Source organism: Mobula hypostoma, chromosome 13, assembly GCF_963921235.1.
Source record: "Mobula hypostoma chromosome 13, sMobHyp1.1, whole genome shotgun sequence".
NCBI classification, from domain to species: Eukaryota; Metazoa; Chordata; class Chondrichthyes; order Myliobatiformes; family Myliobatidae; genus Mobula; species Mobula hypostoma.
Window position 1 is genome coordinate 4565534 of NC_086109.1, and position 15772 is coordinate 4581305.

The 15772-nt window shown below is 42.7% G+C and overlaps 1 protein-coding gene across 4 annotated transcripts in view; it reads right to left on the minus strand.

The window, feature by feature from the left end:
- The window catches only part of LOC134355372 (membrane cofactor protein-like), a 49130-nt gene that overhangs the window by 17291 nt on the left and 16067 nt on the right, over window positions 1-15772 (minus strand). For 2 of the 4 annotated variants that reach the window (XM_063065156.1, XM_063065153.1), the window contains exons 6-9: window positions 9425-9610; window positions 7933-7962; window positions 5608-5634; window positions 323-367 (exon numbers count right to left, since the gene is read on the minus strand). In XM_063065156.1, coding sequence (XP_062921226.1) covers window positions 323-367; window positions 5608-5634; window positions 7933-7962; window positions 9425-9610 — 288 coding nt within the window. The remainder of the gene's footprint in view (window positions 1-322; window positions 368-5607; window positions 5635-7932; window positions 7963-9424; window positions 9611-15772) is intronic. The other 2 variants (XM_063065157.1, XM_063065155.1) reach the window with 1 other exon arrangement.

Consider the following 15772-nt stretch of genomic DNA (forward strand, 5'->3'; position numbering starts at 1 on the left):
TGGTCTCTTCTTAGACTACTTTTTAAAAAATATACAGTATATTTAATATAATTTATAGTACACCTTAGATATTGGACTACACTGCTGCTACAAATTAAATTTTACAACATGTCAGTGATAATAAGGCTGATCATGATTCTAATCATTTCTCTATTAAATTTAGCAAGTCATGTCAGAAATACAATGCAAATTGGAAAGGATATAAGAGCTTGTTATGGACTACCATAGGGTGAACAACACACAAGGGCACCAACAAGAAGCCTGTTTATCTTCAACGTGAGAAACTCAAGCTTACACCACTAAGTTAATAGATTGTACTTACACACAGATGTAGGAACAATTCCTGGCATAGTTGCTATGGAGGGGACTAGGAAGATAATTCAAATAAGTCAAGTGAATACAGTATAGTGGAACTGAAGGAGCAGAAGTCAAGCACAAGGTGCTCTACTATTTCATTAGACTGTGATTGTGTCAAACCAGTTTCTTATTCAAACCACATCTTCTGTTCCAAAAACTTCTTCTTAGCCTCAAACATACCCAGTGACTGAGAACTCAAGGGCAAGGGGAGAGGGGAAAACAGAGGAAATGGGATAAATGAAAAGATTGTATTCAGTGAAGGCAAATGAATGTACGGCTTTCCAGCCTAATGGTATTGTTTCGAAAGCAGGGTTATCAAAACATGACACAATATTCCAAATAACGCTTCACCTTGTACAACTGCAAATTAACATCTCAACTTCTATATTCATTGCTCTGCCTGATGAGCAATAGGGGCCCTAGGGAGCACTGTGGAACAAAGGGACCTAAAAATAAAAGTACACTGTTCCCTGAAAGTGGAGTCACGGGTAGACAGGATGACGGAGGGTTTTGGCGCTCTGACCATTATCAGTCAGTGCAGCGAGTATAGTAACTGGATTATGTTGTAATCTATGCTAACTGTGAGGGATAGGGGTTACTTGACACAAGTGATCCACAAACTGATTAGAGTATTATACAGACAAAAATAAGTTTCTTAATACACTGGACAAACTTGGAGAAGCATTAACATGGATTTTTTCTCTGGAGACTGACGGAAGACCCAACAGTAATTTAAAACATGAGAGAAGCAAAATAAGGTAAACAGCCTTCATCTTAAGAGTAAGATTGTCGAATACTTGAAGGCTTAGCTTTAAGGCTAGAGGGGGAAAGTTCAAAGAGGACATGCAGCTAGCTAGCTTGTTTTTTTTTAAATACTGAGACTGGTAGGTGCCTGGAACTTCCTGCCAAGGGTGGTAATGAAAGCCGATAAATAGTGGCATTCAAGAGACTTTCAGACAGGCAAATAAATATTGAGAAAATGGAAGGATATGAATCAAGTGCAGGCAAAAGGGATGAGTTTAATTTGGTATCATGCTCAGCATGGATGTTGTGGGCCACAGGGCCTGCTCCTGTGCGGTACAGTTCTATGTACATGCTATTTATACAAGAGACACTTATTAAGCAGTTCCAGATAGGCCATAGTACCCTTTCAAAACCATTTTAACATATGCCAACTTTTTAATTTCCTGTTTTTAACTGCAGCAGCCCATTTCTCTCGAGACCACCATGCCTGTGTTAACTGCCTTCTTCCTATTTACATATCCAGAGAAATCCTTAATGTTTGAGTTGTGACGAAAGAGGGTTACAAAAAGTACACATAGACTAAGATGTTAACTGTCCTGTGCTGGCACCAGTGGGATCAGCAGTTGATCTGCCACCTGTCTTCAGGAGAAAGAGAGATAGGGAAGACAATGGAGCAGCATTTGGAAATGTTAATGAAGAGGCGAGAGAGTTTAACGGAAGGAGACAGCGGTCTGGGAATTGTCAAGACCGGCTCCTCTTTGAACCCTGAACTGTTTGAAGTGATGGACAGGCGATACCCCAACAGGGTCAGGTTCGCTAAGGCACACACACACGACACCACGAGGTAACGAGACGCTGGAAGTGGTGCGTCTCCCACAAGTCGGTGGGAGTTTTGGAGGGCTGGTCGCGGGACCAAGCCATAGACGCACAGGGTGGAAAGGTTCGATCGGCGGGAACCTGGTGTGTGTCCGCCCTTGCCTGGGTGCCAGGTTCACTGCAGAGGAACGATCGTATCTGAAACGGAGGGGTCACAGTCGGTGACCTCAGAAGACATTACAAAAGGGCTCGCCCGAAAGCTGACTGCGAGGAATATCGAAGGTCTGTGTGGAAGCCGTTTTGAATATTCATTTGCTTTTGCTCTCTCTCTCCTTCCCCCACCCCCCCATCCACCGGCACGGCAGTGATTACTGTGACCTGAACTGAACTCAATTGAACTTAACTTTGCGTCACTTTGAAACTGGTCATTTACCCCTAGACGACGATAGAGCTTGATTGATCCTATTATCCTAGTTCTGTGGACGTGTGTATTTATCATTGCTGAACTGTTGCATTTATTATTCTTTCGATTAGAGTACTGTGTTGCTTGCTTCTTTAATAAAACTTTCTTAGTTCCAGTAATCCAGACTCCAACTGAGTGACCAATTTCTGCTGGTTTGGCAACCCAGTTACGAGGTACGTAACAGAGTCAATATTACCTGTTTAATCTCAAAATCGATTTTCTCCCTTTGAGCATCTTACGCTTCCAGTGTTGAATCCTTAAAGCTTCCCAGTGCTCTGGTCTACCCTCAGCCTTTTCCACGGTGCCACTTTGTTTGGATGCTTCGTCCTCTGGTTGACCACCAGCCATTGCCACGTTGTTTGGGTCCTTCCAGTGCTCTGGTCTACCACCAGCACTTGGCATGTTGCTTTCTCCGTCTTAATTTATCATTTTTACCTTCTTTGTTAACCATATAATACCCTCTTTCTAATTGGTTTAAATTAATGCAACACACATCAAAGTTGCTGGTGAACGCAGCAGGCCAGGCAGCATCTCTGGGAAGAGGTACAGTCGACGTTTCAGGCCAAGACCCTTCGTCAGGACTAACTGAAGGAAAAGTTAGTAAGAGATTTGAAAGTGGGAGGGGGAGGGGGAGATCCAAAATGATAGGAGAAGACAGGAGGGGGAGGGATGGAGCCAAGAGCTGGACAGGTGATTGGCAAAGGGGATATGAGAGGATAATGGGACAGGAGACCCGGGGAGAAAGACAAGGGGCGGGGGCAACCCAGAGGATGGGCAAGGGGTATAGTCAGAGGGACAGAGGGAGAAAAAGGAGAGAGAGAGAAAGAATGTGTGTATATAAATAAATAGCCGATGGGGTACGAGGGGGAGGTGGGGCATTAGCCGAGGTTAGAGAAGTCAATGTTTATGCCATCAGGTTGGAGGCTACCCAGACGGAATATAAGGTGTTGTTCCTCCAACCTGAGTGTGGCTTCACCTTTACAGTAGAGGAGGCCGTGGATAGACATGTCAGAATGGGAATGGGATGTGGAATGAAAATGTGTGGCCGCTGGGAGATCCTGCTTTCTCTGGCGGACAGAGCGGATCTCCCAGTGGATACACATTTTAATTCCACATCCCATTCCCATTCTGACATGTCTATCCACGGCCTCCGCTACTGTAAAGATGAAGCCACACTCAGGTTGGAGGAACAACACCTTATATTCCGTCTGGGTAGCCTCCAACCTGATGGCATGAACATTGACTTCTCTAACTTCCGCTAATGCCCCACCTCCCCATCGTACCCCATCCGGTATTTATTTTTATACACACATTCTTTCTCTCACTCTCCTTTTTCTCCCTCTGACTATACCCCTTGCCCATCCTCTGGGTTCCCCCCCCTTGTCTTTCTCCCTGGGCCTCCTGTCCCATGATCCTCTCATATCCCCTTTGCCAATCACCTGTCCAGCTCTTGGCTCCATCCCTCCCCCTCCTGTCTTCTCCTATCATTTTGGATCTCCCCCTCCCCCTCCCACTTTCAAATCTCTTACTAACTTTTCCTTCAGTTAGTCCTGACGAAGGGTCTCGGCCTGAAACGTCGACTGTACCTCTTCCCAGAGATGCTGCCTGGCCTGCTGCGTTCACCAGCAACTTTGATGTGTGTTGCTTGAATTTCCTGCATCTGCAGAATTCCTGTTGTTTGGATTTAATTTGGCTTTTTTTGACTGATCCACAGAAAAAGACTTTCATGTCAAAGTGAAAACAGATCTCTACAAAGTGATCTAAGTTAATTACAAATATAAAACACAAAACATGATGATTGCATACGTATTCATCCCGTTAATATGACACACTAAGTCATCACTGGTGCAGCCAATTGGTTTTAGAATTCACATTATTAGTTAAATGGAGATCACCTGTGTGCAGACGAGCTGTTTCAACACACCATCCCTACCGTGAAGCATGGTGGTGGCTGCGTCATGCTGTGGGGATGCTTCACTGCAGCAGGCCCTGGAAGGCTTGTGAAGGTAGAGGGTAAAATAAATGCAGCAAAATACAGGGAAATCCTGGAGGAAAACCTGATGCAGTCTGCAAGAGAATTGCAACTTGGGAGGAGATTTGTTTTCCAGCAAGACAATGACCCCAAGCATAAAGCCAAAGCTACACAGGAATGGCTTAAAACAATGAAGTTAATGTCCTGGAGTGGTCAAGTCAGAGTCCAGAACTCATTCCAATTGAGAATTTGTGGCAGGACTTGAAAAGGGCTGTTGACTCATGATTCTCAAGCAATCTGACAGAGCTTGAACAGTATTGTAATGAAGAATGGGGAAAAATTGCAGTGTCCAGATGTGCAAAACTGATCGAGACCTATCCACACAGACTCAAGGCTGTAATTACTGCCAAAGGTGCATCTACTAAATACTGACTTGAAGGGGGTGAGTCAATTATTTTCTGTTTAATAATTGTAATAAATTTAGATTAATTTGTAGAAATTTGCTTTCACTTTGACATGAGTCTTTTCCCTTGATCAATGTCAAAAAACCAGATTAAATCCACTGTGATTCAATGTTGTAAAACAATAAAACATGAAACCTTCTGGGGGGGGGGAGGTGAATACTTTTTATAGGCACTGCAAATAAGCAATACATAGAGAACTTGAGATGCAGAGTCCTTGAAAATGAATCCATAGGTTGTGGGAACATTTCAATGATGGGGCAAGCAAAGTTCAGTGAAGCTATTCCCTTTGGTTTAGGAGCCCAGTGGTTGATACCTGCCAGTGTTTATCCACTGATCAGTCCTCTTTCACAATCCACCATATCCAACTCCTCCTCCGTACCATTACAGCTACTCTTATTTAAGCCTTGCAGTGTTTACCCTCAAACTGTATCTGGAATTCCATCATTCTGTGATCACTGCCTTCCAGGAGATCTACAACCATAAGGTATTTTATTAATAGTTCCTTATTGCTCATGACTACATTTAAATAACCTGATCTGGATAAGAGCTGTAACACGCTCTAAGAAGCAAGTCATGACACAAGTTCTTCTGTGATGCCCTTGCCAATATGGCTTGACCATCAATATGGAGATTAAAATCTCCCATGAGGATTCGGTGTTAGCATCAATATAACTGGCTTTCCTTCGACATATGATTCTTCTTTTGCATTGCACTGTGTCCCACCTGAACTGACCATCAAATTCTAAAAAAACAGACACTTCTACTACTATTAATAACAAACACATGCTTACCATGAGAAGTTGGAACAACTTTGGTTCCTATAAAAGGACAGAAAAAAAGATCAACTGTAATGAACTGTTTTGCCATAAAACAACATTTCAAAGAACTTGGCTGCATTTAAAGGCATACTGCAGATAACCTTTCACATCTATTTAACTTATTGAGAATCACAAGTGAAAACAGTCTCTGTGAACCTAACTTACACAACGTTTGTTTGTGGAGTACCATGATCCATTCATTACAACCCTTGATTGGGACATTACCACGATCCATACCAGAGCATGTTGGCCAGCTTAGGATTAATGCTCCTTGGACAACTTTTGTTGACATTCGGGTGAATGAGACAAAGTCCAGTGCAAACAGCAATCATCCTTCATAATCTGCTGTCTCACAATGGACTCCTTTGAGAATAACGCCATTTACATCTATGGCCAAGACTTGATCGAAATAAAAGGTAATTGCTTTATTTGTGAAAGTGTGATGTAGCAGGTAGAGACCATACTGGTGCCTCAGTTGAAAAAAAAAACAGGTTTAATTTTGCAGGGCACCTGGCTGAAGACTTCAAGACAGCAATGTGGACTGGCGAATCACCATATAAAAGCGTTCCAAAACTAAATGCCTGAATTACATGTGAAGGAGTTACAAGTTCTGTGTAACGTTGGTCAGAACAAACTTGGAATATTGTGTTCAAGGAACAAAGGGACTTGGGAGTCCTTGTGCAGGATTTCCTATAGGTTCATTTGCAGGTTGAGTCAGTGGTGAGGAAGGTAAATGGGATGTTAGCATTCATTTAAAGAGGACTAAGATATAAACGCAAAGATGTAATGTTGAGACTTTATAAAGCACTGGTGACGCCTCATTTTGAGTACAGTGAGCAGTTTTGGGCCCCTTATCTTGGAAAGGATGTGCTGAAACTGGAGGGAGTTCAAAGGTTCAGGAAAATGATTCCAAGATTGACTGACTTGTCATATGAAGAGCATTTGATGGCTCTGGGCCTGTACTCACTGGGAATTCAGAAGAATTAGGGGTAACCTAACTGAAACCTATCAAACAGTAATAGGCCTTGATAGAGTGGATGTGGAGAGGATGTTTCCTATGGTGGGAGAGACTAAGACCAGAGAACACAGCCTCCAAATAGAAGGGTGTCCTTTAGAAGATGGGAAGGAATTTCTTTAGCCAGAAGGTGGTGAATCTGTGGAATTCTTTGCCACAAGCAGCTGTGAAGGACAAGTCTTTATGTATATTTAATACAGAGGCTGAAAGATTCTTGATTGGTCAGGGCATGAAGGGACACGAGGGCAAAGGTAGGCGATTGGGGCTAAGAGGAAAATTGGATCAGCCATGATGAAATGGTGAAGCAAACTCAATGGGCCAAATGGCCTAATTCTGCTCCTGTATCTTGTGGTCCCAGTTCACTTCTGGTTGCCTCATTATAGGAAGAATGTAGAGCAGCTTTCCCAAAATGCTGCCCGGATTGGAGAAAACGTCATATGAATATAGGTTGAGGGAGCTAGGGCTTCTCTTTAGAACATATGTCGATGAGAGCAACTTGATTAACATGTACAAGATGATTCATGCCTCTTATAGAGTGAATAGCCAGAGACTTTCCTCAGTATGAAATGCCTAAAATTATACCCAGGGCATAATTTTTAGGTGAGTGGCCGTATCTTAAAACTAAATATCCAAGTGGCAAGAGATGGAATTAAAAGTTCTCTACTGCAACATACATCAACTGTTTTTAAATTTTAAAGGGGTTGTTTCATTGGTAAGAGGGGCAGCCTTCATACCTGCATCCACCAACAGAAGTGGTATTTCAGAGCATTAACAACAATCCAAAGATCCGACCAATGATCAGAAATCAAATAACACTTGTCATCTGGAATAATTCAATTCATCACTATGAGACATTTTTAACTATGATAAATATGAAAACAGAAGACTGTTTGCAAACAAAGGTCCTGGTAATGAATATATGTTTCCTTTATTTTGGGGTACCCTCAGTTAATTTTTTCTGTAAATCAGAAAATACACAAAAATCATCGATATGCAACCACACCTCCACTATATTGTAATGAATGGCAACACGCAAGACAGGTAAGAGCAATTACTTCAAGTGGAAACTAGTTCAACCATTGTAGGAATGAACACATATTGGAATATATTATATAACGGGAGCTCGTATGTACGTAGGGAGTCTCTGGAATTCGGAAGTTTGTGACGTGCGCTGATTTTCAATGGATGTACAATCCTACTTCCCTTTACAGACGTCCCTGATATCAAATACTATTACACTACAGCAAACACCAACTATTATTCCATAAGGACCACATACTCACCAGTTGCTGTGGTGGTAGTAACTTTGATTCCTGCAGAAGAATGGGAAAAAAACAGCTGAAATTAACAGCTTTACCATAAACATCACTTTAAAGAAAACTATTTAATTTTATCCTCCAGAAAATACTTTGTGAAACATTTCTCACCTGCGTGTCGCAAAATAATTATGACAATGCAAACTTTTAAAACGTTTCTTTTGCTGAACACCATGTTTCAAACACTACAATTTCTGGTGTTAACAATACAACTTTATATTTGGGTGACAGTTACCCTGCTACAGTCAATACAAACCACAAGAAGATTCCACATCAGGGTCATAGACCCAAACAAGCCCTTCAGCCCATCTAGTTCGCGGTGAACTATTACTCTGCGTAGTCCCATCGACCTGCACCTGAATCACAGATGGCTCTCTATACACTGCTCATCCACGTACTTACTCGAACTTCTCTAAATGTTGAAATCAAATCCACATCCACCACTTCTACTGGGAGCTCATTACAAACCTCACCACCCTCTGAGTGAAGAAGTTCCCCTGACCTATTTCACTTTTCACTCTTAATCTAAGCCCTGCTCTGGTCTCATAGAATGGTACAGCAGAGGAACGAAACCAATGCCATCTGTCCATATCCCTCATATTCATGTACCTATCTAAACACCTCTTAAAAGTCCCTAATGTTTCTTCCTCTACCACCACCCCAGACACCCACAACTGTGTAAATATTTAAAAAAAACTTGACCCTCACATCTCCTTTGAAATCATCCCCTCTTGATTTAAATGCATGCTCTCTCGTATCAGACATTTGAACCCTGGGAAAAAGATACTGTAACTGTGCCTCTCATAATCTTGTATACCTCTATCAGCCTCCGCCACTCCAAGAAAAAAAACCCAAGATTGTCCAACCTCTCATTATACCAGATGCTCTCTAATCCAGGCAGTATCCTGGTACACTTCCTCTGCATGCTCCCTCAAAGTGGAAAACCTCACCCAATCTCAGTGGAAAAATCCTGCTTTCACTTACCCTATCTATAACTTTTTCATTGTTTTATATACCTCTATCTCCCCTCATTCTCCTGCTCTCCAGTGTCTAGAGTCCTAACTGATTCAAACTTCCCCCTTAACTCAAATCCTCCATGAATTGCTAAATGCTGAAGTTCTGGCTAGATCCCTGTGACATATCACTATTTACACCTTGGTTACAGGCTGCAAAACCTTGGTATTTCTTTCTTCACAGATACCGCATGTATTTTGGATTTCCAGCATCTGCGTTCTTTTGTTTTCAATCTGCATTTTTGTGACATAAAAGCAATAATAGGTTTCATTTTGAAACATAACCTATATTAATTTTATTCTTTAATTTCAGAAGCTGAATTTTTAAAAGTTTGTAGGAGTGAAGAGCAGCAGGTAAACTGTCAGCAAAACACAATTTTTTAAAACCACACTGCCTCTCAAATTTGATCCAATTTTACCCACTATTTTTGGAAATGTTTACTTACGTGGTGTGCAGGTGGGCGGTGAGGATGAAAAATTGTTGTCCTCTCCACATACAATGACACTGTTGCCGTTCATCTCATAACCTTCTTTACACCGGAAAATGACTTGATCCTGATATTTATAAGTAGATTTGTATGGCGGTGTCACGATAACATTGTCAGGAAAATCCGGAAGCAGACATTTAACATCTGGTAAAATAAAGAACTTCTTGCTGTTAGGTATCCTAATGAATTCACAACACAAATAAAATAGTAAGAATAAAGTTTTAATTTTAAATTCAAAGCACTTAAAGGCACAAAAACACTTTGCTGAACTAAAACAGATCACGAAGCAGCATCTCGTGCAGATGCAGACCGTTCAATCAGAATGCCCACTGTAACTTTGTGCTCTGCTGCTGGACCTCACTGGGAGTCCTCAGAGCTGCTGAGAGGAAGTGCCACCCCTCCACATTCACTGACTTGCTGCCCTTTCCCGAAAACCTAACCTGCTTCTATCCTGTTCAATCTTCACCGAAACTAGTCAGTGCATTGCCCTGACAACCTTTCACCACTAATATAAGACCATATGATATAGGAGCAGAAATAGGTCGAGTCTGCTCCAGCATTCCTGGCTGATTTATTATCTCTCTCAACTCCGTTCTCCTGCCTACTCCCCATAACCTGTGATGCCCTTACTAATCAATCCATCAATCTCTGCTTTCAATACAGTCAGTGACTTGGCCTCCACTGCTATCTGTAGCAATGAATTCCAAAGATTCACCACTCCATAAGGAAACTTCTCCACATCTCTGTTCTAAAGGGATGTCTTTCTATTCTGTACTTGTGCCCCCTGGTTGAATACTTCCCCATTATAAGAAACACCCTCTCCATAGCCACTCTTTCATTATAACCCTGATAAGTGTCACCCTTCCCACTGATGCCTGACACAGGTTGTGTCGAGCATTTTCTAGTTTGATTTCAGATTCCTAGCAAGTGCAGGTCCTACTTCTGATGGGGAAGTGGATATTAAAGTAGTCAGAACTACACGAAACAGTAACACATCCAACCTGCGAGACAGATCAGACTCCACAGGAGTGCGAAATCCACTCCCTTAAAAAAAACCACTAAAAAAAGACACGGCACTCAGATTGTTAAAAGGTTGACCGAGCTAGTCTCCCTTCTTTTAGCCACGTGGTAACCTAATCGAACAGTGTAATGTGAAGGTTAGTTTACTTGTCAGTCAAAAGCCACTCTATCGTGCCAGTCACTGGCTCGTTTGAAGGATGCAGCAGCTCTTTCCCATTGGTTGTCTCGTGTGTTATGGCAACGGTGTCTGGTTTCGGGAACCTGTGGGGCTTTCCTTTGTCCACAGGCACGATTCTTCACACTGAGGTCGTAATCAGTACTGAAGAACCGCTGAGAATTATGCTGCAGATACAGGTGGGAACACATGCACACTTAGCTAATTAACTGTTGAATGTTTAGTTTAAAGCTGGGCCTTAGATGTTTCAAAAAGGACAGGGAGGGAGGAATGGCATTGCTAATCAAGGATAGTATCACAGCTGCAGAAAAGTAGGAAGTCATGGAGGGATTGTCTACTGAGGCATTGTGGGTGGAAATCAGAGACAGGAAGGAGGCAATAACTCTACTGGGTGTGCGCGTGTGTGTATATACACACACACACCCGCCCCCATAGTAACAAGAGACATCGAGTAGATAAGAAGGCAGATTCTGGAACGGTGCAATAATCATCCGGTTGTTGTTATGGGCTATTTTAACTTTCCTGATATTGACTGGCAACCCCTTAGCGCAAGGGGTTTAGGTAGGATGGAATTTGTTAGGTGTGTTCAGGAAGGTTTCCTGATACAATATATAGATAAACCAGCTGGAGGAGAAAGTGTAATTTATGTGGCATTGGGAAATGAACCCGCTCAGGTGTCAGCTCTCTCAGTGGGAGAGCAATTTGGAGGTAGTGATCACAATTCTATCATAACACTGGAGAGGGATAGGTGCAGATAATTTGGGAAAGCATTTAATTGGGGTAGAGGGATATATCATGCTATTCTGCAAGAACTTGAGAATATAAAGTGGGAGCAAATGTTCTCATGGAAATGCATGACAGAAATGTAGTAAATATTCAGGGAACATTTGCATGGCGTTCTGCATAGGTATGTTCCATTGAGGCAGGGAAAGGATGGAAGGGTCAAAGCACCATGGTTTACAAAGGATGTGGAAAATCTCGTGAAGAAAAGAAAAACTTATGAAAAGTTCAAGAAACGAGGTACTGTTAGCGCTTTAGAAAATTACAAAGGTGCCAGGAAAGAGCTCAAGTATGAAATTAAGAGAGCTAGAAGTGGGCATGAGGAGGTCTTGGCATGCAGGATTAAGGAAAACCCCAAGGGATGCTACAAGTATGTGAAAAGCAAGAGGACGAGCTGTGCGAGAATAGGACCAATCAGGAGCGATACCGGAAATATGTGCATGGAGTTGGGGGAGGTAGTGGAGGTACTTAATGAATACCTTGCTTCAGTGAAAATGATCTTGGCAATCGTGGGTAAGGTTTACAGCGGACTGAAATGCTTGAGCGTATACAGGCAGGATGTGCTGGAGCTTTTGAAAAATACTGTTAAATAAATTGCTGGGACCAGATGAGATATACCCAGGTGACTGTGGGAAGTGAGGGAGGAGATTGGTGATCCTCTGGTGATGATCTTTGCATCATCAATAGAGATGGGAGAAGGACCAGAGGATTGGAAGGTTCCAAATATTACTCCCTTGTTCGAAAACTGAGTAGAGATAACTCGAGAAATTATAGACCAGTGAGTCTTACTTCAGTTGTTGGAGAAGATCCTGAGAGACAGGATTTGTGAGCATTTGAATTGAGATAATCTGATTAAGGATAGTCAGCATGGCTTTGTCATGGGCAGGTAGTGCTTTACGGACTTGATTGAATTCTTTGAAGATGTAACAAAACACATTGATGAAGGTAGAGCAGTGGATGTAATGTATATGGATTTCAGTTAGGCATTTTATAAGGTTCCCCATGCAAGACTTGTTCAAAAAGTAAGGAGGCATGGGATCTAAGGAGACCTTGCTTTGTGGATCTAGAATTGGCTTGCCCACAGAAGACAAAGGGTGGTTGTAGATGGTTCGTATTCTGCATGGAGGATGGTGACCAGTGGTGTTCTGCACAGATATGTTTTGGGACCCCTTCTCTTTTTGTGATTTTTACAAAAAAACCTGGATGAGGAAGTAGAAGCAAACAACAGGAATTCTGCAGATGCTGGAAATTCAAGCAACATACATCAAACATACATCAGGTCCTGACGAAGGGTCTCGGCCTGAAACGTCGACTGCGCCTCTTCCTATAGATGCTGCCTGGCCTGCTGCGTTCACCAGCAACTTTGATGTATGTTGAGGAAGTAGAAGGGTGGGTTAGTAAGTTTGCTGATGACACAAAAGTTGGGAGTGCTGTGGGTAGTCTGGAGGGTTGTCAGAGGTTACAGCAGGACATCAATAGGATGAACTAGGCTGAGAAGTGGCAGATGAAGTTCAACCCAGATAAGTGTGAAATCATTCATTTCAGTAGGTCTTACTTGAAGACAGAATATGATATTAATGGTAAGACTCTTGGCGGTGTGGAGGATCTGAGAGATTTTGGTGTCCAGGTCCATAGGACACTCAAAGCTGCTGCACAGGTTGACAGTGTTGTTAGGAAGGCATATGGTGTGATGGCCTTCAACAACTGCACGATTGAGTTCAAGAGCTGTGAAGTAATGTTAAAGTTATACAAGACCTTAGGTAGACCCCACTTGGAGTACTGTGTTCAGTTCTGGTCACCTCACTACAGGAAGGATGTGGATACTAGAGAGTGCACAGAGGCGATTGGAGAGCATGCCTTATGAGATTAGGTTGGGTGAAGTTGGCCTTTTCTCCTTGGAGTGACGGAGGATGAGAGGTGACCTAATAGAAGTGTATAAGTTGATGAAAGGCACTGATCGTGTGGATATCCAGAGGCTTTCTCCCAGGGCTGAAATGGCTAACACGAGGAGGTTTTAAGGTACTTGAAAGTAGGAACAAGGGGGATGTTAGAGGCAAGTTTTTCCACACAGTGGTGGGTGCATGGAATGCACTGCCAGTGACGGTGGTAGGGGCTTTTAAGAGACTCTTAGATGGGTACATGTAGCTTGGAAAAATAGAGGTCTATACAGTAGGGCAACTCTAGGCAGTTTCTAGAGTAGGTTACATGGCGGGCACAACATCGTGGGCCTAAGGGCCTGTAATGTGCTGTAGATTTCTATCTTCTATGTTCTGTAGTTGTGTAACTTGGAGAGACTTAATGAAGTACCTGTTGAGTTTGAAGTGTTATTGAATGTTCAGTATCATAGTTTGTGTAACTTAGGGTGGCTTAAACGTTTGGTCGAATGGTTCACTGCTTGTAAATAAACGATTAATGTACTTATTTGTAATCAGCATCTTCTGTCTCACTCAGCAAACCCATGAACCTGCTTCCTCATAACCAACATTAGATTGTATGATATTATTATATCAGGAAAGATTTGAACAACATGCACAGTAAAACCAAATCTTAGACTGTCACTGCAACAGTCACCAGGAGATGAGAGGAAATGAGAGTTTACGATTACAGGGACTACATGACGGTTGATCCAAATAAAATCAAGGTGAAGCAGTTCATTCTGCTCCTACGTCTTATGCGGTTACTTTATGCTGGATTAGATGTTGGATAATGGGGGTGGGAGGGAAGACAGGCAGGGATGAAAACTTGAGTACATCCAAATATCAGCATGTACTCGTTTTGTTTGGCAGGTTCTGCAACTGAACATCGACAATTGTGGCAGCTCTTTGGAAGATTCTATAACTACCACTTCTCTGGAAATGTCTGCTGCTTGAATTACATGGTGTTATATCCTCAGGATTCATTTTAACTTCAAATTTGTCCACCCTTTGTTATAAGTTTAGTCTCAGTCCTTAATGAAGACAGCGAAGTTACCACACTACACACTACACCTATCCTGAACTCATCATTGGCCTCCTAATCCCGCTCAACAAAGATCAAAGAACAGGAATTTATCTTGGTGCAATGGAGCCTTTCGGACTCAAAAGTGATTTCAACAATTTCAGGTAAGTATTCACTCTAGCCTTGTGCATCACTTTCAATATTTCAACTCCCCACCCCACCCCCCAGCACAAAGTGAAAGATTTAACTCCTGCGTCACGCTCCACAGCTGCTGCCTGGCCAGATTAGTATTTCCAGTGCAACACACAAAATGCTGGAGGAACTCAGCGGGTCAGGCAGCATCAATGGAATCAGTTGATGAGTTGAGCAGAGACCCTTCATTAGGACTGGAAATGAAGGGGGAAAATGCCTGAATAAGGAGATGGGGGTAGGGGGAAGGGAAAGAGAACAAGCTAGGAGGTGATGGGTGAAGCCAGGCGGGTGGGGAGGAGGGATGAAGTAAGCTCTGAGGTGATAGGTGGAAAAGACAAAACACTTGAAGAGGGAATCTGATAGGAGAGGACAAGATCATGGGAGCACCAAGGGGTGGAGAAGAGTTAAGAAGCCAGAGTGAAGAACAGAAGGGGAAGGGGATAGGAAAAAATTGCCAAAAGTTGGAGGAATCAGTGTTCATGCCATCAGGTAGGAGGATACCTCGACGGAATATGAGGTGTTGCTCCTCCAACCTGAGAGTGGCCTCATTGTGGCATGAGACACAACTATGGACTGATATGCCAGAATGGGAATTGGAATTAAAATGGCTGGCCACCGGGAAATCCTACTTTTTGAAGATAGAGTAAAGGTGCTTAACAAAGCACCATTCTATGCCGGGTCTCACCAATTTAGAGGAGCACTCAATACAGTAGACAACCTCAATACATTCACAGGTGAAGTGCTACCTCAGCTGGAAACATGTTTGGGGCCTGGAATGGGCAGGTGTAGCACCTGCGCTGCTTGCAGAGATGAGTGTGAGGAGGGATGAATGGAAAAGGGAATCATGGAGCGAGTGATCCCTGTGGAGAGCAGCACATTGTCTTTATTGTTTCAGCATTTGATTCACTTGCATTCTGCCCAACCAAAGCCCTTCCCCGTCACCCTTGATGTTTTAATTTGAAGCACGCTTACCTCTAGCTTTTCCCATTCTGGTGAAACCATCAACCTAAAATGTTCAGATGCCACCTGAGTTGCTGGCAATTTTTTTTTTTGAAAATAAAATACCTTTAATATTGGAGATCTACAGAGTGTAACAAACAGAGTGTTCTTTGTTCCCCTCCACAGATGCTGCCTCACCTGCTGAGTTCCTCCACCATTCTGAGTGCCTTACTCTGGATTTCCAGCATCTGCACAATCTCTCA